General features: G+C 52.2%; 1 protein-coding gene across 6 annotated transcripts in view; it reads left to right on the top strand.

Moving 5' to 3' along the window:
* The first annotated feature begins 6677 nt into the window (after nt 1-6677).
* RPH3A (rabphilin 3A) overlaps nt 6678-25100 on the top strand; it is a 33262-nt gene continuing 14839 nt past the window's right edge. For 2 of the 6 annotated variants that reach the window (XM_030501660.1, XM_030501658.1), the window contains exons 1-4: nt 6678-6782; nt 15150-15355; nt 16716-16859; nt 24813-24942. In XM_030501660.1, coding sequence (XP_030357520.1) covers nt 15279-15355; nt 16716-16859; nt 24813-24942 — 351 coding nt within the window. In that variant the 5' untranslated portion in view covers nt 6678-6782; nt 15150-15278. Of the gene's footprint in view, nt 6783-9311; nt 9670-15149; nt 15356-15895; nt 15911-16715; nt 16860-24812; nt 24943-25100 lie in introns of those variants that run through there. The other 4 variants (XM_032920209.1, XM_030501656.1, XM_030501655.1 and 1 more) reach the window with 4 other exon arrangements.

Genomic DNA, 25100 nt, shown 5'->3' with positions numbered 1-25100 from the left:
GGGGCCTGTCTGAACTCATGCTGTTTGTGTCCTGCATTAACTCTCTTGCCTGCGTTTGCAGTATTATAGCAGGAGCAGCCACTCAGGTGAGAAGATGCTGCCCAGAGCCAGGGCAAAGCCTGGAAACCCCACACAGGAGGTGGCTCTTGGGCAGCAACACAAAAGTCAATCACTTGCTGTTGTGTTAAGAGGGGCATTGGCTGTGTGTGTCTGTCTGTCTGTCCAGCGAGCACCCAGCAATACCTTTTAATATGTGGCTTCCACATTGTGCCCTTTCTTGGGTCACGAGTCCAGTAACAGCATTTTATGTTCAGTAGGAAACTCAGAGCTATAGATCTCAACTAACCGGCTGCAGTTTGCCCAGTGATGGGTAACTTGTATTTATGGGTCTGATCTGGGTGACTTTCTTTGACCTTCTGCACATTTCTCCTGCATGAGGAATGGTACCAGCACCCTCCTGGGAGGATGCTCAGGTTGAACCTGGGTGTTTTCACTAGGGCCTTCTTTATCCAGATTAAGAGAATGGAGTGTGAATACACGTAACTACTAGAAAGCGTTTCTCAGCCTGCTGTTTCTCTGAGTGTTTGTGTATTCAAGAGTATCAAGCTCTCAGAGGTTGTTTTCTTCTTAAGCAGCAGCAATAAGTTCCCACAGCACTCAAGATCAAAGCAATAGTACTGACATATCTCAGAAACTCTTTTCTCCTTTCCCGTGATGAGATGCAGGTGTTGGTGAGAATATTCATCAGTGATACTCCAGGTTTAACCCTTCCAGGTGCTGGGGGATTTGCTAAGAAGCTGTCATCCTCACTGGGTGAGTGGAGCATCTCAGCAGGCTCTTAGCATGGTTTCTGCCTGTTTTATGCATGGAATGAGGGATGTCTGCTGGGTTTCTTCCTAAAGCAGGCCTGTGGGAAGTGAGGAGCAGCTCAGATTACACCAATCCACATGTCCTGGGAGCTCCAACGGCCGGGTTTTGAGCTCCCCAGTTTAAAGCCTTGTGCTATGGACAGAGCAACCTTTCCGCTTTCAGCCCTGTCTCTGTGCCATGTAAGAAACTCAGCTGCTGCTGCTTTAATTTCTCAAAGCTAGTCATTCCCCTGAAGGAGCAGCCTGAGCCACAATCGGTATCCTGCAAGCTTTGCTGGGAAATAAAACAAGCTGCAAAATCAGCCCTTCATGCACGACGGTTGCTGGTGGCTTTGGTCCCGTGAGTGCAAGGGGATGCTGAGCTGCTGCTCCCCCAGATCACAGCCCCTGGACCCTCTGCCTTCCCTGGGGCTCCTCATCTGGGCTGGGATTTGCCCCTGGGATCATTGCTCTGAGCAGCCAAATCCCTTTGTTGTAGCTTGCTCTATCGTTTGGGTAGGACTGAAGACAGTATTGATTTCTGAGCTTGTTAAACAAGCTGCGCTGCTGGAAAAGGTCCCCTCTTGCTCAGTCCCGTGTGAGTAGGACGTGTGCTGATTTAACCTCTCGAGCAGAATAGAGATCTGGGGGTGTTTAGGCTTGTTAAGACTTTTGCTGTTGATTCATATGGGAAAAGGAGCGTATATGGCACGGAGATGGGTCCCCACTGTCTATCCCACTGGACTGCTAATGCTCACAAGGGAAAATCAAAGAACCCAAAGAAGACCCAATGTGCCCTGCCAGGGTCCTCGGACCCATGGTCATGGTCACCACTACTGGAAAAGACCAAGAACTGATTTATTCCATTTGATCTGGCTCAGGACAGACGTGGTGGTTGTCTCAGTGAGAAGTGCCATTCCCACTGCGCCCAGCAGCCTTCCTGCATCCATCCTTCATGCGATTCTCCACCTGAAGAGGGATGTTGAGCCGCCAGCTGAGATCTGCTGGCATGTTTTGCAGAATGGAAGGTATCTTGGAATGGGGCTGGGATCAACAGCACCAGTGAGCCGCCTCTTGCTGCCTGCCTGGGCTTTTCTTTCCCAGTGTAAGATTTCCATTTGGAAGCTGCTGGGAGTGAGATAAGAGCGGGGTGATATTTCTCTGCTTCAAAGCGGAGCAGCCCACTCTCCCACGGGAGCGTGTTTCCAGGTTTTTGTGCATGGTTGGGAATTGGCCACCTGCCTGGACATCACTATTTACTGTAAGTAATTATTGCAGATCGAACAGAATCACTGCTGGAGGCTGAGCTGGGGCTGGTATCCTTTACCTCTATAGAAAGTCCAGCATAGGGTGGTTATCCTTGTCACCATCTGAGCACGGAGTGAGACCCTGTGCCACAGGGATGGACACAGCATCACCTCCAGGAACAGACTGGGGTACCGCATCCCTGTGGTCCCTTTTTGGGCTCCCCAATCTGCTTTGGTGATGTCCCCATGGATGGGCACATCTTGCTACACCCACCCCAGATGCCCTTGGAGCTGCTATATTCTGGGGGTGCAGGCATTGCCTCCCTAGTGTGGAGGAGTGAGAATGGGGCACACACAGACCCTGGGTTGCAGCCACCCTCTCGCACCCCTTCCCCTTTGGCTGGCGGCTGTGACAGCCCCAGCATCCCCAGCCTACGGCCGTGGGAAATGGGAAGTGGAGAGACTCTATTTTAATACACCGCTGTGGGTTGGTGACCTAGAAAGCAGCTCGGAGAGAGCAAGAGTGTGAAGTCCAACCTTCCCCGCTGCAAGCGAGGCTGCTGAGCACAGGGTGACCTATATAAAGCAATGGAAGAGGTGCCGGGGGCTGCCGTCCCCCAGCCCTGGGGCTGCAGCTCAGGATCCTTCATGGGCACCCTGTGCACCATTGCCCTGGGTTTCAGAGGGGGTGAGAGATGGATGAATGGAATAAACCCCTTGCTTGGAGAGGATGCGGACACTCAGGGATGCAGTGGTGGAATGGCAGGCAGGTCCTTCCCATCCTTCCCGAATGGAGGCGGGTCCGTCCCGGTGCTGGAGGGTGTTACCAGCAGTTGACAACTGTTGTTATTGAATACATATTAGTAATGGTGTAGTACAGCCAATGCTCCTCATTCAGGGATGGAAGGGAAAATAAAAGCTCCTTCCTCTCCTCTTTTTAATGCGCCCTATCGGAAATAATTTAAATCATTTAAAGCTTACAGGTACGTGCTCTTTGCAGCCTCTCGAATGAAATGAAGCCTGGTTATTCTCAGCCCAAACCAGTAAGTTTCTGAAACACTGTATTCAGCTGAATAGACGACATGCCAATTAATTAAATCAGTAAATAAGTTACACTAATCCCATTAACAAAAGAGGAGCTGGAGATTAAATCTTTTATGGCGCTCACTGAAAATTTAATGCAGGCAGTCTTTTAGGAAATATATTCTTCCCCTCACCTCGCCAAGGGTAATAGTGCAGTTATATAGGACAGAATGTTATCAGAAACAAGAAATGAATGTAAAACTAGCACATATCTTATTAAAAGAGTGTAATGAGCTGCCTACATGATTGAGCTGGGCCTGCTGAGCTCGGGGCTGTGCAGCGCTGCTGGGACCATGGGCTGAGCCCTGGGGCTGGGCTGGGGGTCCTGGTCTTGCTCTGTCACAATGGGGGCTGTGGGGAGGGGAGATGGGGGTGGTGGTGAGGCATTTGGGGTCCCTGGGTGTACCTCAGGACATGATGGGTATGGGGTGAGGTCTGAAGTGGGATAGGGAGGGAGGGTTTCTCTTGGAATGAATGGGAGCAGGGTGGGATGCTGAAGTCCCCTGGCAGGGAGGGGGCTGGCACTATGGAAAAGCCTTTCCTTTTTAATGTCTTTATTTAAACATTATTATTCCATTATTATTCCATTATTATACCCCCTTCTCCATCCTCTTCTCCCTCTTTTCACCTCTTTCTCCAAAGCATATTTTACCAGTAAGGAGCTCCTTATGGATTTCAGGAGTTGGGCAGTGGGAGCTTTCCCATCTCTCCCACATCGCCAATATTAAGTCATCACTAAAGCACTTGGGTTGAGTACGGGGTGGAGGGCACGTGTGAGGGTAAGCAGCCAGGAGTTATGCTGGTGCATGTTTCCTGCTGTCTCATCCCTGGAGCTCCTCGGAGCATCCATTGGGATCTGTGGCCGGGTGGGCTTGTGGGGGGACCAGCTTTTAGTGATTTACAGAAGCAAAAAATGCTCTTTTGGGTGCCTGAGCTGCCATCGATCACTTTAATTTAACTCTTGCAACTGTGCTTGGAGCTGTGGCTGCGAGGGAAGGGCTTGGTGTGCTCCTGGTTTACTTTCCCCTGTATCAGAGTCGGTGACAGCTCTGTTATTCAGAGCTTTTGTGTGCTCAAGCTCTGGGAGTTTATAGATTTCCACTAGAACACTCCTAATTAAAAATATTGAAAAAAATGCATTTTATAAAGCTCAAATTCCTTTTTCCATTGGACTGCTCCCACTCTGCAGCAATCAGAGGAACAACCCTGGCCTGGCACTGGCTCATTGCTCCCAATCTCCTGTCCAGCACTTCAATTAGATGTGACTAATTGAGCTATAAAATAAAGGGAGAAGTTTCCTCCGGGAGCATCCAAGCAGCAGCGCAAGGGTGGCAAGAGCTGAGTCAGCAGCATGGCACGTGCCATGCTTTTGATGCTTTCATTTGCCATTTTCAGCACCCAGCTTCATCCCTATCTCCATCCCAGGCTCCATCCCCGGCACTGGCTGACGCCAAGGATGGGAGATGCCTGCAGATGAAGCAGAACCCGGCTCTGCTGTCTCCAGGTCTGATTCTGATGCTAATTTAATGCCTGGGGCTGTCTGTAATGATGAACTTGGGTTTATTCCTCATTTACTCCCACTGAAATCAAAGGGAATGTGCCAGGCTCTGTCCGAGCCTCCAGGCAGGATGGCCCTGGGGTTGAACTGAGCGTTTTGCTATGTGCTGAGCCAGATCACAAGGGGAAATATAAGAAATCCTTGAGAATTAGAGAGCTGGTGAATGTAAAAATAAACCTGGGAGGAAATAAATAACTGAACCTCCCATGCTTTGATCTGCTGCGAGAGATGCCAGACTGCCAACATGTATTTATAATTCAACAAGAATCAAACCAGCTCTTTTCTTTCAGAAGATGGGCTAAAACAGGGGAGTGGGGAAGCGCCGGTTAGCCAGCACAGAGAACTGCAGGTGTTGCTTTTTTTCCCTTTCTGGGAAGTGAGTTTTAGATCTGCTTTTCAAATTCCTGCCTCTTTTTGTGAATCTCCAAGGAAGGTGTCAAGACATTCCAGCTTGAAAGGATTGTGCTTGTCTCTCCAGCTACTTTGCATAAGCAAGGCATTCTTTCACTCAATAAAAACACATAGTTGAGCCTGGAAGAGGAGAAGATGCCCATCAAGCATCCAGATGAATGCCAATCAACATTCAACCTTGAGCAGTGGCACATTTTCCTTGCTGAAGACAGAAACATGCTCCATCCTTCAAGGATTTCTGTCTCTTCAGGGATTTCTTTTTAAATCTAAAAGAAGAGCAGGATTTTCATTGAAAGTTTACTTGCAACTGGTTAAAAAGCTTTTACACAAAAGTGGTGAAATTCAGCTGTAGGAATGAGAAACTTTGATTCCCCCCTGACTCAGGCATCATATCATTGGTGGTGGCTGAGTGTTGCTCAAAGCCTGTTGGTCTCCTGCTTGAAGAGCTGCCCAGACCACATCTCACCCCCTCAGCTTCACCTTGCAGCATCTTTTTATCAACTTTTATTCACTTTATTAATTCGGTTGCTCATGCTGAGGTGTCAGGCCAGCTCCATCCTCTCCTGCTGGCAGACGATCCATCCACCTCACTTCACCTGGTGAGAGATGGGGCTTGGAGCAACCTGGTCTAGTGGAAGGTGTCCCTGCCTGTAACAGGGGGTTGGAACTGCATGAGATTTAAGGTTGGAACTGCATGAGCTTTAAGGTCCCTTCCAACCCAAACCAGCCTGTGGTTCTATCTGGGAGCACTGGCAGGAGAGCTTCTGGAAAGTTGTGGGAGCCTGAGGGTGCTGTGATTCCCAACTGGAATACCAAGAGCAGGTAAAATGAGGCTGCTGGAGTTCAGAGACCCCAGGCTGGGAGGTGCAAAGTGATGCCTGGGGTGAGTTCAGGCTGCTGCCTCGTTCGGGTTATGAAGCCATGGGTGCTCCAGCTCGGGGACGCAGTCCCCTCTGTGCCCTAAATCACCCGCTTTCCCAGTTCCCTGCAGCAACCATCCTGTAGGCAGGATCAGGGCTCTCCTGAAGGTCTGAGCAGTGCTAAAGTCACCGTAGAGCTTGGCCAGCGTGCTCCCTGTTGAGTGTGGGGCTCAGGCTGGTCTAGACTTAATCTGAGCAAGGATTCTGGGGTCCTGTGTGCTGCTTAAACCCGAGCGCAGTTCCCCAAAGCCCAGCGGTGGGAGCCCGGCCGGGCTCTTGGCTGGTGCCGCAGGCGGTGCAGGGATGCACCGGCCCCGCTTCAAGCCCCTACGCAGGGGAGAGATGGGGGGATGCTGGTGCAGGCTGGGGGGGACGCAGGGCTGGGGAGATGCCCAAGGATGGGGAGAGATGGGAGAGGGTGGGAAGGAGGAAGAACGGGAGACAAGGATGGATGGATGGATAGAGGGTGAAAAAGGGAGAGGTGCCGCCGCCTCTCCCCCCCCCGCCCCGCAGCTCACTGCAGGAGCCGGGGGGGCCCCTCCCCGCTTTGCAAAGGGGCTGCTCCCGGGGCGGGCACGGAGCGGGGCCGCCCCGGCCGTGTCCCCTCCCCGCGCCGCTGCCGCTCCGCTCCGCAGTGCTGCCGGCGGAGCCGCGCTGCGCCCAGCCCGGCCCGGGGCGAACCGGCGGCCCCCGGCCCGGCGGGACCCCGGCCCAGGTAAAGGGGGTTCGGGGTGGCGGGCCCTGGGGGTGCCGGCTCCGGGAGAGCGCCGGGGTCGGGGTGCGGATGCGGGGACGCTCGGGCAAAGGCAGTCATCGGGCAGCCGCCGGCCGGGGCAGGGCGGGCGGTGTGGGAGTTCCCCATGGCCGAGGGTCCTGGAGCTCGGGTATGGGGCTGGCATCGCCCTTTCGGTGCGTCCTTGCAGGCGAAGGGTTCATGTGGTGGTTGCTTTTGGACTTCACCGTGTGTGGGCAACTTCTGAGCGTGTTGGGCATTTGGGGTTTAAGCCCCTGATACTCTTGTCCTTGTCCCTGAAGTGTGGACACGGGTGGGAGCTGAGCCCCTTCCGTGGGTACCTGGCAGTGATGGGATGCAGAGACCATCCTGGCCCGAGCTGTGAGGGCACATTGGGTTTCCTGCTCCCCATTTGGACTCTAAAAGAGCATCACCGCCCCACTCAAGGCCTTTAGCAGATGCCTTCTCTGCTCCTTTCCCAGGGTGAACAAAGTGATTCAAACAGCATTAAAACCTACTTGGAACCTCCCAGAGGCAAAACCAACCGCCTTGGAAAATAGACTGAGGCTGCTCAATGCTGACGGGTTGTTTCAGGGAGGGGACTTGATTGTCTCTCTTGCTGGTGTCTTTCTATTAATTCTGGTTTCAGGTATAAAGTGGAGCAGCATTTTGACTTTGAGCATTAACACTCTGCATCTCACTGCTAAAAAGCTTTGAGCGAGGTGGCTGCCCTGAATGTGGCTCTGTTTGGGGCTTGGTCTATGCTTCCCCACTCCTGGGATCTAAGAAGTATATCTGGATCAGCCTGATCCCCCCTTCCCTGGAGGCTGCAATAAAGAAAAGATAATACAGGGCTTCAAATCAAGGACAGTTGGCTCCAGGGATGCAAAGATGATAACAGATGAACCATTTGCTTTAATTACTGGTATCAAAAGCCCAAGCTGCAGCTTAGCCAGAAAATAAATATTGTTAATGTTGTGATACTGGGCTTTATTTGATGATGCATCATTCATCTGGTAGGGATTTAGCGAGCTGCCTGCTTCTGCTGTAGGGGCTGACTCAGGAGGTCTGTGTGCAGCCCTTCCATGGGGATCAGCCACATGGGGTACATGGAGCTGGGGGTCGGAGCCCCACATGCTGAACTGGGGGTTGCTGTAGCATCCCGTGGGCTCTTTGCTGGGCATCCCCCAGGAGAGCAGCATTGGTGGGTGATGCTGGTCCGCAGCAGCCCCGCAGGGCTCTGCTGTATCGGGGTGATGTGTTGGGAGCTGTTTGCCATCACCTGTGTGCCTGGTCCTACAGGACGAGCTTCCGATGAAGCCGCTCTGCATCAGACCCACCAACCCTGTTAGGAGCAACCCACCCGGGTGCAAAGAGCATCCCCTGCTTGGTGCTGGCTCCAGCCTGCTGGTGTGCTTTCTCCTCCTTGGCAGTCCTGCTTTTACACTGCCCTGGCTCCTGGGGAGAGCCAAAAGGCATGTTGAATGGGGAAAAAGCATGGGTTTTGAGTGGAGCACCCTTTGCAGCAAGGGTAAAACCCAGCAGCCTGTTGTGGGACTCTGCTGTGCCTCTGTGTGTGTGCTGGTGTTAAATGTTCCCTGGTTTTGGAAAGGACAAGGGGAGGAAAACTGCTGAGGAAGGGTGAGGACACTCATAGCTCCAGTTTCTTTTGGTGCTTAAGTTCTGAGGGACTTTGTGGGACCTGGAATGGAGATGTATCTGCTGCAGGCCCTGGGGGCTGTGCTGGCAGCAGTGACCCTCTGCCTTCTCCTGGTGCCTGCAGCTGAGGGTGTCACTGCAGTCATTGCCAATTAGTGATGCTAGGTAATGAATCACTCCAGGTGTCCCAGCTGAGCACTCAGGGCTGGGCAGGGAGCAGTGCCCCCAGGGGCAGCCTGATTCATTTCCCCCATCCTCGTTAAGCTGGAGGCTGGGGCTAATGACCGTGATGATTTATAGTGCTGGAAGATGCTCTGGCTCCATCCCTGTCTGTACCTGCATGGGTCTGAGCAGCATTGCCCTCCTCCAGCCCTGGGAGGTGGGTATGGGCTCTCCTGTTTGGATGCAATACATCAGTGACGGGGGGCAGGTCTGTGTGAAACCAGGTGCTTAACAAGTGTGTGTGGGGAGGGAAAGGAGCTGCCTTTAGTGACTGGGGAATTTGGGAGCCCAGGGTCTCCCAGGGTGGTGCAGATGCTGAGCTGGGTGGCTGCATGCTCCTCTCTGCTGGTGGCTGGACTCCCTATGGCTCTCAGGATGCAGTGCTGTGAGGACATCCTCTGCTCAGACCTGTCTTGGGTGCCTGGCCCTGACTGTGCATCCCTTTTACGCTCAAGAAGGGCAGGTTTGCAGCACTGAGCATCCTCTACCTGGGGTTTGTGGGTTGGGGATAGAACATGTGCTCTTCTGTGATGCCACGGTCCTCAGCCACTGCTGGGGCATCCTGCAGGGACTGTCACTGCCTTTGGGAAATGACCCCAGCAGCAAGCGGGACCTGCCACCTCTGAGCACGCTTTGCCTCTTCAGGCTGGCAACTACTTCCCAGCATTTTCCCATCACCAAACTTCCTCCTCCTGCTGCCGCTGCTGTCGTTGTGTGGGGCTCCCTGTGCCAGCATCCCTGACGCAGCTGGTCCATCCTGACGGCTCCGGCCACGCGCCCCATTCCTGGCAGTGCCCGAATGGAGAGCGGCGTGCCGGATCGGTGTGCCGGAGCCGTGCAGGGATCTGTTGCTAAGCAGCCTTTGGAGCAGCTCTGCCGCGGCGAGAGGAGAGATGGCAACACCATCACTGCATTTCATAGCACTGGGTAGTCTTGGGGTGCACTTGGGCATCACCTGGATGGAGACCCCCGGCTCCAGCAGCCACGGGTAAGTAGTATAAACCCAAAAGTGATTTTTTTTCTTCCACCATTGTCTTTCCTGCAATTAATCAGCAGGAGCAAATCCTCATGACAGCATCATAACAGTGTTTGGTTTGGGAAGGAGCTGCTGGAGGAAATGTCAACGTGCTGCTTAAATAAAATTGACTGTGTGCTGCTGCTCAGCTGTGCTGGGATGGAGCTTTGTCTGGAGGATGACAGGGAGCTGGAAATTAAGGGGGAGGGAGGGAAAAAAAAGCTTCTCTCAGCACCTTATGTGAATTTAAAGGCAGTGGAGGCATTGGCCAAACCAAAGGCGTTGGCATTTGGGAGGGCTCCCAGCTCTGTTGCTGAATTTAGCAGGACAGTGGAGGCGGGAGCAACCCCATGGGCTCCTGTGTGGGTGAATGCACTGTGCCATCAAGCAGTGTGCCAGGTCCTGGTGGTCCCATCCTTGTGTGCCTTGGGGATGGGTGGATGGGTGGCCATGGGATCAGGGTGCCAGAGGATGTCCAGGACTTGCATTGCTTTCTAATTCTTGTGTAATTCTTGCGTGCCTCTGGTCTGTGGATCGCTCTCACTAGTGGACTGTGGCCATCGCCATCAGTTACCTGCAGGGTCATGTTTAGCCTTCATTTACCAACTGATGCCAAGTTGTGGGGCCTCTGCTCCCTGCAAGGCTCTGGCGTGGGGCTGAAGGACACAGTGACCCCAGGTTTACAATCCTTTGGTTCTGGGTCTTTCCCAAAAGCTGGATTTCCAGGACCCCGGCCCTCACGTTGCCGCAGTGCGGCCGGAGGGCTCCGCGCCCTGGGATCTGATCCCACCTTGTGCCATCTTGCATCGGAACAGCATTGCCGGGCGGTTGGGGTGCATGGATCCCTATGGAAGCATGGGCAATGTACTACCATGGCTGTGGGTCATGGGATCAGACTGTCCTGCGGTCCCGTGCCCTGATCCCAGACCTGTCTGGGTGTCCCTGGTGGGAACCAGGCCAAGCAGGTTCAGTTCACCACGTGCATGTGTTTCTGCCTGCTGAGGTCTGCCTCTCCTCTTGCTCATTTATAAAGCTTTAAATGTGTTTTCTGTTCCTGAAGCACCATCCCTGAAACAGCTTGCCCAATTTTGCCCAAACTTTCTAAATCATTTTCCGTGTGAGATGAGGCAAAGTGTGGATGCTGGCTGCCCTGGGATGTTGGGTTTCGAGGGAGTTTTGGTGCATGGGACCCTACAGGACTGAGCTGCCTCCCTCCCTCTGCTCTGCTGGTTATTTTGCAGCATTCCACAGCTGCTTCAGCAGCTCTTTTGGGGCTATTCACGCCTTTTTTCCCCTCCTCTGCAGGTAACTCCATTACTACCAAATCCTGCCTGACGCTGGAGGGGAGTGAGCACTGTGCTATCTGCTCTGCAGCTCTCCGTAGCCTCTATAGCCATGCATGTACTCCATAGGGAATGCCATGGGGTGTGTGCAGCTCCCGCACTAGGAAAACCCTTTTTCCTGGCAAAGGAAGAGCCCAGGCATTGAGAGATGCTTGGGGCAGAGCCAGACACGGGTGCACAGTGTCTGCACCAGGTCTCTGGTTGGGACTTGGGGTCCCCTGCGGTTTGCGCACCTCTGTTGGGTGCCAGGCACCAGCCTTGGTGTTGGGGCATTGAGGAGGGCAGGATCAGACCCTGATGGACTTGTGAGGTGGTGGTGAATGGGAGAGAGCTCCAGCTAGAAATGGTGTTTGGGGATGCATGTGCTGGGTGGCGGGGGGCACTGTTCCCGTCCTTGCGCTGCTGGTGCGTCCCGGCTTCTGCATCTGCTGGGGGGTTCCCACTGGGTCCTTGTCGCCCCAAAATACACACCCCTTCTGCCCCATCAAGCAACCGCATGCTCACAGCCTCTTTTTCCCTCCCCATTCAGCTGGGGAGTGTAAATCAGCTCTTATACCTCGGAGCTGGCATGAAAGCCCCATCAGCCTGACAGGGGGTAGCGTTTGGATCCATTCGAGTTCAAAACCTCTTGTTTGGTGATGACACACAGAAATAATCTCTCACTTGGCACCCAGCAGCAGTTTGGGTTATTTGTTTGGGGTCTGGCTGCTGGTGTTGAATAACAAGCTGTCGCCAATGCTCTGCCTGCGAGTACTTGGCCGAATGAATGGACGGGCTCTAAACCTGCTCTTTTAAACCAGATTAATCGCATTAGGCTTTGTCAATGCAAAAATTACCTCATCATTGGCACTGGCAGGTGGTGTAGAGCAGCAGACTTATTCAATATTTAAGAAAGCTGCATTGCAGAGCTGAGAAGGCTGGAGAAATAGGTTGCCTGTGTCAGTGTCTTTGCTGGTGGAGACGATCTCTGCAGGCACCAAGTGTGAAACGTTGAGCTCACCATAAAAACCTGATTATTGCACTGGGAGGCTTCACAATATGGAATTTTCTGGTTTCTACCCCACTATGTTATTTCCAGATGGCTAAACCAGTGCGTTTGGGCAGCCCTGTGATGGTCTCTTTGCAGATGCCCTGCTGGTGGTGGCACCATGAGAAGCTTCAGGTCCTGCCCAGGGTACCAGCAGCCCCGTATTCCTCCTGGTGCCCATGGGGCAGGATGGGCTCATGCCATAGGGCTCCTGCTGCCTTTCCCTGCCTGCCCAGGGCTGCTGGAGGGTGAGACGGACCTGCTGGTTGGTGAGCTGCATCTGCTGGATTTCGGGTGCTGGTGATGGGCCCATGAATCGGCACCTCTTGGCTTGGAGCAAGCAGGACGACTTGTGGCTCAGGGAGAGGCAGAGATTCATGGAAGGTGTTCAATCCCTTTTTATTAAGACATGATCAAACTCATGGGCTCTGTCATACAGAAGTAATGGAGCAGCGTGATTAGAGTCATGTGCCTCTTCCTATAGGCCAGAAATTAAGATCTTGCTTCTATTCCTGGCTCTGCCGCCTTGCTCATCCCGACCTCCACTGGGAATCGGGAATCAGAGGGCTCCTCACATCCCTGCTGACGGCAGACCTGGGGGGAGCAGGTCCCAGGACCTTCTGGGGACAGCCAAACCCTGGAAGGTCTTGGCATCCTTCTAGGATGGGATGTTTTCATTTCATTAACTAAATGCTGCTGCATCCCATCGATCACAACTTGGATTGCCACAGCCTTTTGTTTGTGAGCAAGCGGGGAAAAAGCCACCGTAAGCTGTTATTTTGTTCTTTACTGTGCACTAAAAATGCAAAACGAAGCATTAGGACAAGCAAGAGTAGCTGCTGGAAGTAATGCAAAGTAGAGCTTCAAAATCTATTATTTATAGGCAGAGGGAAAGGCTTGTGTATTCCTCCAGGAGCAGTCCCTGGGCTCTTCTCCATGTGCAACAAGGCGAAACACCCGCAGCCTCTCTATTATAAGCAGAAAGTTCTAGTTGGGGAAGGAGTTTTCCTCCCCAATGCCTGAAGTGCCTCCTTTGCTAGGAAAAACCATGGATTTTCCCTTATTCCTTGCACTCCTGCTCCATGTGACCTTGGGCAAGTCCTTTATCCACCTTCATCTTCCCACACATGGATGCTGACAGCGCTGCCCTTCATCCCAGGGCACCCCCACGAAATCTGTGTCCAGCCCCATGGGACCCCCCAGCTTCTGGTGGTACCCAACATCCCTGGCAGGGGGTTGCTGCTGCAGTGCAGGTTGTGGAGGTGCTGGAGGGGACTGAAATGAACAATTTGCTTATTTAACTGACCTTGTCCATCGAAGCCTCCTGGTTTGGCACAGGAATAGTGGCTGGATGAGACCAGCAGAGCACTAATCACCCCACGTGCTTCACTTCTTTTTTTATATATCTATGTATTTTTGGAAGTTATCCGTGAAGCAAAGGTGAGCCTTAAATCTCTGCTGTCTCTTCAGGGAGTGATGGAGAAACCCCTGCACTGTTGCAGAGCGGAAAGGGGAGGGCAGGAGTTACGTTTTTCCCCCTTTCTGGGAAAGTTGCATGTGTTTTCCTTGCTTGGTGTCTGGGATTTCAGTGGGGCAGCTTTGCATGCTCCCATTTTCCACCTCCTGCTCAGGACAACCCCCCCACAGTGCCTCTGTTGGAGTTTTGCCGAGAGCTGGAGTTGTTTTGTGCCCTGAATAGGTGCATTTCTGGCTTTGGGCTGAGCTCTGGTCCTGCTGGGACATGCTGGCAGCTCTGGGATGCTGCTTTGGTGGTGGGACATGGATATCTGAGCCAGGGAGGAATCCGGGGCAGGATCTTCCCAGGGCAGCAAGTTTGGGAGGACGAATGGCCTGTGGGCTCTGCAGAGGGGTTTGGGTGTTCGTGGGCTTGTTTCAGCTCTGCTGCAGGCAGGAGGAAGCAATTCAAATGCAGGTGCTGCGAGCAATGCAGGCATGAGGCTGCTGCAGCAGGGGTATCCCAGCAGGAATCCCATCCCGGCCCTGTAGAGGTGATGGGCAGGGGGGAAACCTGCAGGTGGGAAGCAGCTGAGCTTGTAGAAACTTCTCCCATCATCATGAGTTCCTAACAAAGGGGTGATTTGTATCCTCCTTTTGGTGCCTTTTGCTCTAGTCAACACTGCAGCAAAGCCAAGCCCTTTGTGGAGGGACTGCCTTTTCTCTCTTATTTCCACCTTAAGGGTCAGCCTGAGCTTTTCCCTTTGCAAGTGATCTCTTGTGGGTGATACTGTCCACAGACTCACAAGATGCACCTTGTGCTCTTGGGGACCATCCTGAGGGATGCAGTGACTTGCAGTGTGATGGCAGCATCCCCTGGTACCACGTGGGCTGCACAGGAGGAGGGATCCTGCCCTCCCCTTGGCTGGGGAACTGCTCCGCCTGCAGTGTTCACCCTCTCTAAAAGCACTCGTTATCCTCAAGAAGAGATAATGGGACACATGGATCCATCCCTGTGCCATGGGTGATGCTGGTCAGCATCGGCTTGTGCTTTGCCGTCCAGTTCCCATTCCCATGCAGTGGGTGGAGGACTAAAACACCCCCAGAAAATGGGAATAAACTGAATAAATCTGTTTTTTAATAAAAGCTATCAGCTTGGCTGAAAGGAGAAGGGTTTAAAGAGGTCCCTCTCTTATTTGGAGATAAGTAGGATACCGTGTTCGGGTCCTGTTGTCACAGAATGGTTGCCACATCCTCCTTCGGTGCCTCTCCCAGCTTCATTTTGCAAAGCTGAAAAAGAGGAGTTTTGTTCCAGAGAGGATGTGGTTTCTGGGGAGAAAGTTTCCTACATTGTAGATTTTCCTCTGAAACAAAATCAGCCTCTTCCCTCCCAGCTCTGAAGCCCCGTAATTAATGTGAGGTCAGGTATCTCATTAATTACATCCACACAGAGCGCGGCTGCATTGCCCTCCTGGGAGGGCTCTGCTTGTAGGCTCCTGCATCTCGTGCGCAACATCCAGACAGTGACTATAGTGACATTCCTGTTCCTCTCCCTCCTCCTCAGTGCCAAAACTAAAGCCCTGCCCAGTGTGACTTTGTGGGGTTTGGTTTGGTTTATTCCTCCACAGCCTGCCTGGAAGCACCAGGATACCTCCATCAGCATCGCTGCTGTCTGGGAGCAAAGGGATTGACCTCCCCGGTGTGCTGAGGCTGATCGGTGCAGCACCGGTGTCCCCGTGTCCCCTCGGCAGCCGGTGATGACCGACGCGGTGGTGGGAGGCAGCTCTGACCGGTGGATGTGCCCCAGTGACAGGACCATGTCTCTCCGGGCCAGGTAAGAGGAGGGACCGAGGGCTGTGGAATGCTGTTGGGGCAGGAGGGAGAAAGGAAGGGAAGTCCCCAGGGCTGGGAGGTGATGCGGGTGCATGTGCTGCAGTTCTTCCTCTGGGAACGTTGGGAATTGGGTTTGCATTCCTTGGATGGAGACATTTTTCCATGTTACCTCCTAAACCACTATGAAAGGTGGTGGGGACAGACCCATGGGTTAGCAGCATCCCAGTGCCAATGAGGAACGCTGTTTGTCTGTCCTCGTGCCCTCCGACATGTACGTGGCCAACATACAGGGTGATGCTGCATCCCACTGCATGCAGACCCTTGTCCCATACGGGTGGGTGCTGGTTTTGGGTGTCTGGACAGTGCAGGGGCTGCAAGAAGCTCATATTTGGAGCTCGCTGCTCCACATCACTTTGGAGGAGCAGTGGGGATCCATGGGGAGGGATGCACTGTTGGGGACCATCACCCTGAGGTGGGGAGCACTGTCCTCATCCCTTCTCTCACCTAATCCTTGTTCCCTTTCTTCCCGTGTGCTTCCCAGCAGCGAGAAGGAGCAGTAAGTATCTCGCTTGCTTTATTTGGCCTATTGCTCTTTATCTGCTGCTCTGATGGTGTTGAGAGAACAGGAAAAACCTTGCTCTGGATGCAAGGAAAAAGCAATTAATTTGGGAAGCATTGCACTGGGTTTTAGTGAATTTAAGGCTTAAGACTGTGCAGATCTGCTCAGCCCAGGGGGAAAACAGCCAGGGAAGGTCTTTAGATGAGCAGAAAGATGAGGGGAGGAGAGCTGTTTGCTTTTTGCATCCTTTGTTAGCATTTCCCCTCTGCCACTTGCTAATTTGCCAGGCTGAGCGGCAGACGGTACCGTGTCACCAGGTTAAAGCTGCCTGACACCCAGGCTGCACTCACTGTGCTAAAGAATCTTTGGAAATGATGTTAGGAGAGGAAAAATTCCCATGTTTGATGAAATGTACCCAAAACCCACCCGTTCCTGTGGCCATCACCCTGGTACTGCAGCTCACTGGCAAACCTGGTGTGGTGCAGCACAGAGCAGGGGGCAAATTTCCCTGTCAGTTGATGCTTAGTATGGAAATAAAGATATTTTGGAAAAGGAAATTAATTTTTCCATATGAAATGAGTGTTTCCATATGAAACCCATCTCAAAATGGAAATAAGAGCTTCCATTATGAGTGGGGGCCATTTGCTAGAAGAAAGCTTAGTGGATGGGAAGGTATCATACGTCTTCTTCCTGGGCTTGGGAATTGGTGCCTGGCTACTGCCCATCTACACGTGTGGTTGCACACACCCGTGTGTGCACATGTATGATGTGTGTACGAAGCCCTGTCCCTCCTCTCTCGCAGGGTCCCCGCTGGCTGGACAGCGCGGGGTGGCCAACCCGACCGGCAGCGCAAGAGCGTGGAGCTGACAGATGAGGAGAAGGAGATCATCAACCGAGTCATTGCCCGGGCTGAGAAGATGGAGGAGATGGAGCAGGAGCGCATCGGGTAAGGCAGTGGTGGTGGCACTGTGGTGCTGGTGGGATGGGAAGGACCACGAGCTCTGCTGGTGCTGGTGGGGGAGACGATCACTTGGCTGCTTTCCTGGCCAGCGGCTACTGCACTGCAGTGTTTCTCCTGCAAGGGAGCCTGCGAGGGATCTTTTGGAGCTGGCGTTGGTCCTTGGCCAGGAGGAACCTGTAAGCAGTGGAAGGAGCTGCTCTGTGTGCTGCTGTGTTCTGAACCAGGAATTTATCGATTTCCTTTTGGTCCAGAAGGGATCATTAATAACAGCTCATTTTGAGAAGCTGCTTGCCCAGTCCTGAGCCCAAACACCCAGAGCTCACCAAAAGGTGTTTTGTCTTGATTTGGAAACACTGATGGATCCATTGCCCCCTCCCAGCTGCATGTCCCAGTGGTTAATCCCTCCTGCCACCCAGAAATGAGCTGTCTGCAGAGATGAATAGGTCTGAGTGATGCCTTGGGGCTGGCCATGTGTTGGGACCAGCTTCTGGGGTGCTGGCACTGCCCCAACCGCACCTATAGTGGGGCATCCAAAACTGCTGGTGCGTGCTGGGGGCATCCCTGGTGCTGATGCACCCAGCATAGAGCAGAGGGCAAGTGGTGCTTGTGTTTGCTTTTACTGCATCTCTACCCTGCTTGTCAAAGGTGCCAGGTGAAGTAGTGCCAATAATTAGGTATCGACTTGCTCTGCTGGGGGTGGTTTCCGGAGGGGATCGCCGTAATCCCATTTGTCAGGCATCACGCCTCTCTTCGTTATAGAGCAGCATTTTATTCTTGCTGAGCTTAAGCATCGACTGCTGCTTTTTTTCCTTGCAGGGAAAATACTCAGTTCCAGGCAGGCGCCGAGCTCTCTGCTGCCTCGAAGAGTGTCAAAGCCCCTCTTATCTCGGGGACAGCTTTGCTCAGCAAACAAGCACGTTGCTCTGTGGGGCAGCTGCTTGCTGAAACACAAGTAAAGGGCCTGGAGTTCTTCCCTGTGAGGGTGCTGAGGCGCTGGCACAGGGTGCCCAGAGAAGCTGTGGCTGCCCCATCCCTGGCAGTGTTCAAGGCCAGGTTGGACACAGGGGCTTGGAGCAACCTGCTCTAGTGGAAGGTGTCCCTGCCCGTGGCAGGGGTTGGGACTGGATGAGCTTTAAGGTCCCTTCCAACCCAAAACTATCTGGGATTCTATAACCTGCCTGCATCCACAAAGATTTAATCCATCACCCTGACTGCTTAATAACACTTAAAATACTGTGTGTGTTTGTGATGCAGTCCTGGGGTGCTCCTGCTGCAAGCCATGGCCTCTGAAGTCATGGATTTATTTACTTGTTTCCAGAAATGCTGTTAGGAGCAGGTCTGTGAACAGCATAGGCAGATGCTGCCTCAACACTGCCTGGGCTCAGCATGTGCCCCATGGATGTGTTGCTTTCTGGGCTCGGGGCAGCTATCTGTCTGGCATTGCCTCACATTACAACATTCCCTGTTTCCTCTCCTGGCTTTCTGGTAGAAACCAGGTGAAAGCAGCTATGAATGGTGGTGATTCATTCCCAGAAAGTGCTTACAACCAGCGTTTTCCCAGCTTTGCCCATTCACAGCCCGATAAGAATTACTCTCCAATGTGATGATGCTCTTTGGTTTATGCTTAAATCAACTCTAGCAGTGGGGGAGAGAGCGCTTTTTCTGCATCGTGCACTGCTGCAGCTGTTTGCAAACGTGCAGAAACTCTCCCTTCTCCCTTCATTAGCCGAGCTGGAGGAGGTTCTCTCATCCTCATTCATGAAAAAGCCGGTGGAGGACTTGGTGCCTCCTCGGAGTAGAGCAGGGGAGGGCTGGCGGATGTGCAGGCGCAGCTGATTCGCCTCCTGCACGTAGGCGAAGCAGGAGCTTTGCCAACTCCTTTGTGTTTGTTGGCTTGCACAACAAGAGCTGTCGGATGTGCAGCTACAGAAATAGGGGACGGTGTCTGTGTCAGTCTCGTACAGAATCACCCGTTCAGGAGCTGCTCGGACATTATCCAGGATAGCTCCTTATAGCACAGAGTAATCTGGCTTTGCCAGGCTGGCCTCCGGCAGGATGCAGCGGTTGTGGCAGTGTCCCTTGGTCACAGAGGCTGCTCTAGGGAGGTGCTCCCAGAAAACCTGATTTTCTGGGATTTTCTATGGCGTAAGGGATAAAAAAAGGGAAGATCCATTAAAAAACAGGTTTTGGTTAATATAAGGAATAGCTTACATGAAGTGAATGTGCCTTCCAAAGCAGGAACACGCAGTAAATACTTGAAGTTGTCTTATGAGTGAATGTGGTTTTGTGTGCATTTGAGCTTTATGTATTAATACTTGAGCAATCATGAAGTCTCCAGCTGGCTGCAAATGATCCTCCTCATGCCTTGAAGTCTCCCCTGTTTTAGTGCCATCCATCTCCTCCATCTCCTGCCCTCTCATGTCCCCTTTCCTGCATCTGCTGTCCCATGAGCCTCTTACCTCCGCCAGCCAGGTCAGGGTGAGAACAAATCGATGCTGCTTGTTGAGAAGATGTTTGTGGAATTGGTCTTCATGTCAAACCAAGCTCAAATTAATCTAGCAAAAGAGTATTTTTAGCACTGGGGATGGATGGAGGCCTGCGGGATACGTGATCTGGATGCTGATGAGGATTGTAGGACAGGGACACTTTGGTGTGTGTTTTTATTTTGGCTGGGTCGTTGTCTTGTGGCACGGAGAAGGATAATAGGAGCTGAAATTATCTTAAACAGTGATAGTGTGCAAGTTCAGGAAGGACTTTACAGCTGTCTGGGGATTAGGATAATCCTTTGGGCTAGTTTAGGAGCACAAGAGCTGAAAGTTGGCTGGCAGAAGGAGCGAAGGGCAAAATGGACCTGCAGCAGGGACGGATCCATTCCCATCCCTTCTCCCTTCCTGCTTGGCCTGGGCACATACTCAGGGGGAGGTCTCTCTGGGCAGTCTCCTGCAGTGGTGGTGATGCTCCAGCTGTGGTCCATGAGGAGCCCATGCCTCCCAGCTGATCCAGGAGCGTATGCAGGCACTAATTGGCTCCGTTATATACCTATAATTGGGTGCTATCAATAACCCACCAAGTCTGCTCTGCTGCCTAATGAGGTCCAATCGTGCTCTCGGCATCAAAGAAAATATCTTAAAACCCATCCAAAGTTAGAAATTGCCATTTCTGGAGAGCGCCTCGTGGCACGGAGCCGGTTCTCCCAGGGGTGATGTGACGCATCGCTCCTGGACCCGGCTGTGCCCCTGCCTGGCTGCAGCGATTCCCTTCCCTCCAGTGCCTCTCAAAGGGTGATGCTCTGACTGTCTTCCTGCGGGTCACAGCTTCTCACCTTTCCTCCAAGAGGACCAGCTATCAAGCAGGGTTGCATTTTAATTTGGCTACTTATTGCTGGGATGACACATGCATAAAGGTGGAGCAGATGGCTGAAGTCCCAAGGGATTAAGTCATTAACCCTGGTGGCAGGCAGCAGAGATGCTCTCTGGGGACTACAGGCTCGTATCTTCTTCCTTGTGCTCAGACAACACAAAAATAAACACAGGGGCTGGAAAGGGCAGGGCAGTTGCTGGAGGCAGAGAGAAGTGTCTCCTGAGATGCCAGCTTCTAGAAGAGATGAGGTTAATTCATGGCCAGAAGACAGCTCATGTGCTGCTTTAATTTCTGTGATGGGTTCCTCCCCACCCCCCCCCCCAACCCCTCCTCTCTTATTTCTCAGATTGGGATGAGCCTCCCTGTAACAGATCACAGGAGGCAGCAAGCCCCTGGAATGTTGTGCTAGAATGGGACACTTTGAAATGCATGAATCCCCTGAGCTCCTTGGGCATCTTCCCTCCACAGGGCTCTTAGCGGAGGATCAGCTTTGAAAGTCAACCTGTAAAAGCTCAGCTGATGCTTTACCTTTGGTTACCTGTGTGCTTGTAAGGGCAGAAAATTGATTCTAATTTTTCATCCTGATTTTAATTATGTTTTCTGTAATCTGCAGCTTGGCTTCTTTTCTTGCCTCTTTCATACCATTAAATTTAGCCTTAATTTAATATTCAGCCCTTTAAGGCACATGATTTCCCCACGGAGGCAAGTCAGTGCTTAATTCTGGAGGCACTTTGTGACCTCCTTTGTGTTTTGCCATGTAAGTGGTGGCTGAGTCCATTCCCGTATGGGGCTTACCCAGCTGGCGGTGACCTGCATCAGGTCCTTCTCCCACCCCTTGCAGCAGTTCCTTCTCTGCTGCATTAAATGTCCTTCCCTACGCGATTTAAAAGCCATTAGGCACGTCTTTAGCCATTCATTTCTGCAGAGTGGCAATGAATATTTAAACACAACAAACTCTTACGTGCCTGCCCTGCTGAGAAGTCTTGTTTCCCGAGATCATCAGCACTTAGTGCCAGTGACTCTTTGTCCCTCTCCGGGTTGCTGGGAAAATGCCAATGCTGTAGCACTGGGAGTTTCTATCCTATCTAGGATTCACCCCAGCCTAAAGTGGTCCCTCAACCTGCAGCAGCCTTTACTGCATCCCTGTGAGACCCTCTGCCTGCCTGAAATCATGGGAGATGTTTGCAGCTCTTCCCCTGCCTGCGCTGGGGCTCCTTGCTGCAGGCAGGAGGTGATAGCAGGGGGAGGTCTCCCACAGCCTTTGCCTTTCTCTTCCAAACCATATTTATGGGGCCAGGCAGATACTGTATTCCCAGGGGACTGTTTTATTGCTGTTATCTCAGGTGCATATTAAGCATTTCAGATAAAGCATATTGCCTCATTCTCTTATCTTGCTCCCATCAGCTCCTAACGCGTATTTCTTTGGTGGATGAGGGATGCTCTCGCTCTCCGCAGGGCTGTTTCCAGGAGCAGCGATGCTGGGCTTAGCCAGCTCCCTGCCACTGGCTTCAATTACTCTCCTTTTGAGCTTTTTCCCCCCATACTTTAACAATTTGAGGCATATTTTCCTGCTCTTTGAAGTTAGAGATGCCAGAGGGATGGGCACTTTGAAGTGCACGTAATGGTAAGGAAGATGTTGCCGCAGTCCTAGAGACGTGCAGGGGAGAGGGATGAATTGGATGGCTGGTTTATGTGCAATAAAAATAAGAGGTAAAATGGTATTTAGGGGAGAGAAAAGCTTTTGGGAGGGCAGAAAGCTCATTCTTGGCTGTTACCTGGGCAAGAACAGGGCATTCCTTTGGTTAGCAGTGGGAGAACAGCACCTGTGTGGGGCTCTGGCATGCATGTAGGGTGGTCCTGGATGGAGTCAACCCCAAACCTGGGCTTTTTTGCTCCCAGTTTTCACATTAATCAGGAGGTTATATACCCTCGGTATATATATGGGTGCAATACGCCCTTTCCCAGGCCCTGCCCTCATCTGCCTGCTTCACACCAGGACTTAAATTATAACCTTTTATCCAGTCCTCTCATGGCAGTGTTTGAATCAGGGGGGAAAAAAAAGCCCATTTTCTCTAGCTTGAATGGGTGTTTTAATTAGGCAAATGTGCTTCGTTTGAAACTGGTGCCACAGGTGTGTGTACTGACTGCTCAAGCTCTTCCACTGGTTAAAAAACCTCTTAAGGAGCTGCTTCTGGTAAATGAGAGACTGGGAGAGATTTTGCAGCTAAATAATGAATCTCTTGAAATGCAAAAGCTTTCCCCCCCCCCCCCCCCCTTGATTGTGCCATTTGTTCTAGTTTCTATAATAAGTTTGTTTGGGCTTGCAGATTTCCAACTGGAAGCTGCTGCTCTTGGAGCAAAGCTCTTGCAGCGCAGTGGTAGGGGGGGATTGCAGAAGATATGGGGCTTGTACATGTGCTTTGCTGCTAGGAAATAAAAGGTTTTGCCCCCAGAATGCTTCTCCTGCTGAGGTGGGAGCAATGTGCAGTGGCAGGAGCTGGATACTGTGGTTATTTCCTGTTGGGGGCTCTTTGTGGGGACCCTGCGTTGCATGTGGGATGTGGGTTGGGAGCAACCATGGTATGATTCATTTCATTTAAATAAGAAATGTTTGGGGAGCAGCCAGTTTCCAGGTTTTAATTGGAATACTGCTTATTGCTGGCTGGGTGTTTGTGGGATGATGCAGCTTTCTTGAAATCACTGGGTCCCCATGTATGCAGCAGGGTGTATTGGCTGCGAAGCTTGGGAAGGTATCAAGGGCAGGTGGTGGCTCTAGAACTGACTTATTCCATAGGAGGAAATCACCTAGGAGCTTTAAGGTCCCTCCTAACCCAAAGCTTCCTGTGATTCTATGATCTGCAAAGCAGTGAGCAGATGCTGAAGGGCAGGAATAGCAAGCTGTATCTCCCAGGAATAATGCCGGAGCAGGGAATAAGGCTGGCAGATCGCTTCCCCACTAAGAGCGATGTGGAAAGGCATTAAAGCACCTCGCTGTGGTCTGAGGATGTTATTTTTCAGCAAAAGGGTGAGAACCAGGATTGCTCTATTTAGAGAGCCCGTGGTCATGTTGCTGCTGGAACTTCAGGCTGTGAAGACTGAAGGAACTTGCAAGCTCACCCATCTGCTGTCTGGTGACACCGTAGCTGTGAAAACAGTGATTCCTCCTGATGTCTGGCTCCGCTGCATGCCCAGCCCAGCTTTCCTGCCTCCTCGCTGGGAATGGGCTGCAGGTTGGTTAAGAACTGTCAGGAGGCATCTCTTCATCATCAGCCCTTGAGCCCAGGGGAATCAGCCCCTGCATAGGGAGGAGTGGGGAATTCTCCAGTGAGTTTTAGCATGGCCAATGTCTTCCACTTAATCGAGATGCTGTAATAACACAGCTTTGGTCGGGTAACGTGTGCTAAATCACAGAGCTTGACTCGGTGGCTGATGAAGTGCTTCAAGATGCTCCTGTTGGCCGCAGCGAGCTTCCAACAGGGCATTTTATGAACTGTAATAGGCTGCACGTTCCACAATGCTTTATTTTTCCCTTCTTGCTGCTATTCCTTCATCAAGCACCCATGTACATCACCACCATGGCTTTTCCACATGTGACCTATGGGATATTGTCCATCCTGTGAGCGGTGGCACCCGCTATATGGGCAGCTCATATATTGTTTATGAGCGATTCAGAGGTGCTGGCAGCTGAGCTGCCCTAAATCTGAAGCTGTCATCAGACATGTGGGGAAATGTCTTTTAAACGTCGGGTGGTTTTTATCGCATGGTGCTTTAGCGGCTGTGTCACATTCGGGTCAGGATGCCAAGGGCGAGGGGGGCTGATGCTCTCTATGGTGGGCCTGGGTCTCCTCCTCTTCCCTTTCTTCATTCCTTCTCCTTCCTCACTGAATGGCATAAATAATGCATCGCTTTTCCTTTCTGGTGCTATTTTTAGGGCCAGGATTCTGGGTTAACTGAGCGTACAAGTCGCCGCCAGCTCTCGGATGCTCCTACTCTGGCTTTGCAAACTGCTTTTGCCATGGCAATAGGAGTTGTTTAACTGGGGTTTTTCTTACCTTTGCAGGAATCAGATGTGCTTTTATAGCCTGCTCTCCAGCGGGCTATTTGCATCTCACTCAAAGGGCTAAGAATTTCCATAAAGTAAAGTGTATGTAATATATTTACTTAGAAAATGAGAAAATTAATTGATTCATCCAGTCCTCCCATCAGAGCCCTTCCAAGATCTCCTCTCGCAGTTCTTCCACAGGCAGCCATTGGGATTGGGTGGAAAAGCTTCCATTTGGGGAAAAAGCTGCTTCACTGATGCCAAAGGTGTTGACTTGGGTGGATTTTATGCACTGGGGCTGGTATCTGCTCTCTGGCAGTTAGTAGTCATGCAATATATAAAGCTATAGGGGAATATAACGCTCAGACATGTCCCCTGGGATATGTCTTTCCCCTGGTTGCATTCCCATAGCTGGAAGAGGTGCGGCTCTGCTGAAAGCTGCCCCAGGAAAAGAAGCATCAGGATCGAAGGCAGCGGGATCCCCGCATCCCATCTGCACGGTGCCTTTCCCAAAAGCCCTGTTCCCTTTCCACCAGGCGACTCATGACCCGGCTGGAGGACATGCGCCGGAGCGTGCTGGGGGACGGGGTGAACCGCTGCATCCTCTGCGGGGAGCAGCTGGGCCCACGGGGATCTGCCTGCGTTGTGTGCGAGGACTGCAAGAAGGTGAGACCTCTCCCCATGCGCCCAGACCCACACAGACAACCCCTAGTGCAAAACTGGGCACCTCGCTCTTTGCGTCCATTACCCAGCATCGGACTGCTCCTGGCACAAGGGGACATCCATGTGCAGTCACTGATGTTTGTGCTGGGAGAGCTGTTGTT

Source organism: Strigops habroptila, chromosome 11, assembly GCF_004027225.2.
Source record: "Strigops habroptila isolate Jane chromosome 11, bStrHab1.2.pri, whole genome shotgun sequence".
NCBI lineage: Eukaryota > Metazoa > Chordata > Aves > Psittaciformes > Psittacidae > Strigops > Strigops habroptila.
This window is presented reverse-complemented; position numbering and strand designations above follow the sequence as displayed.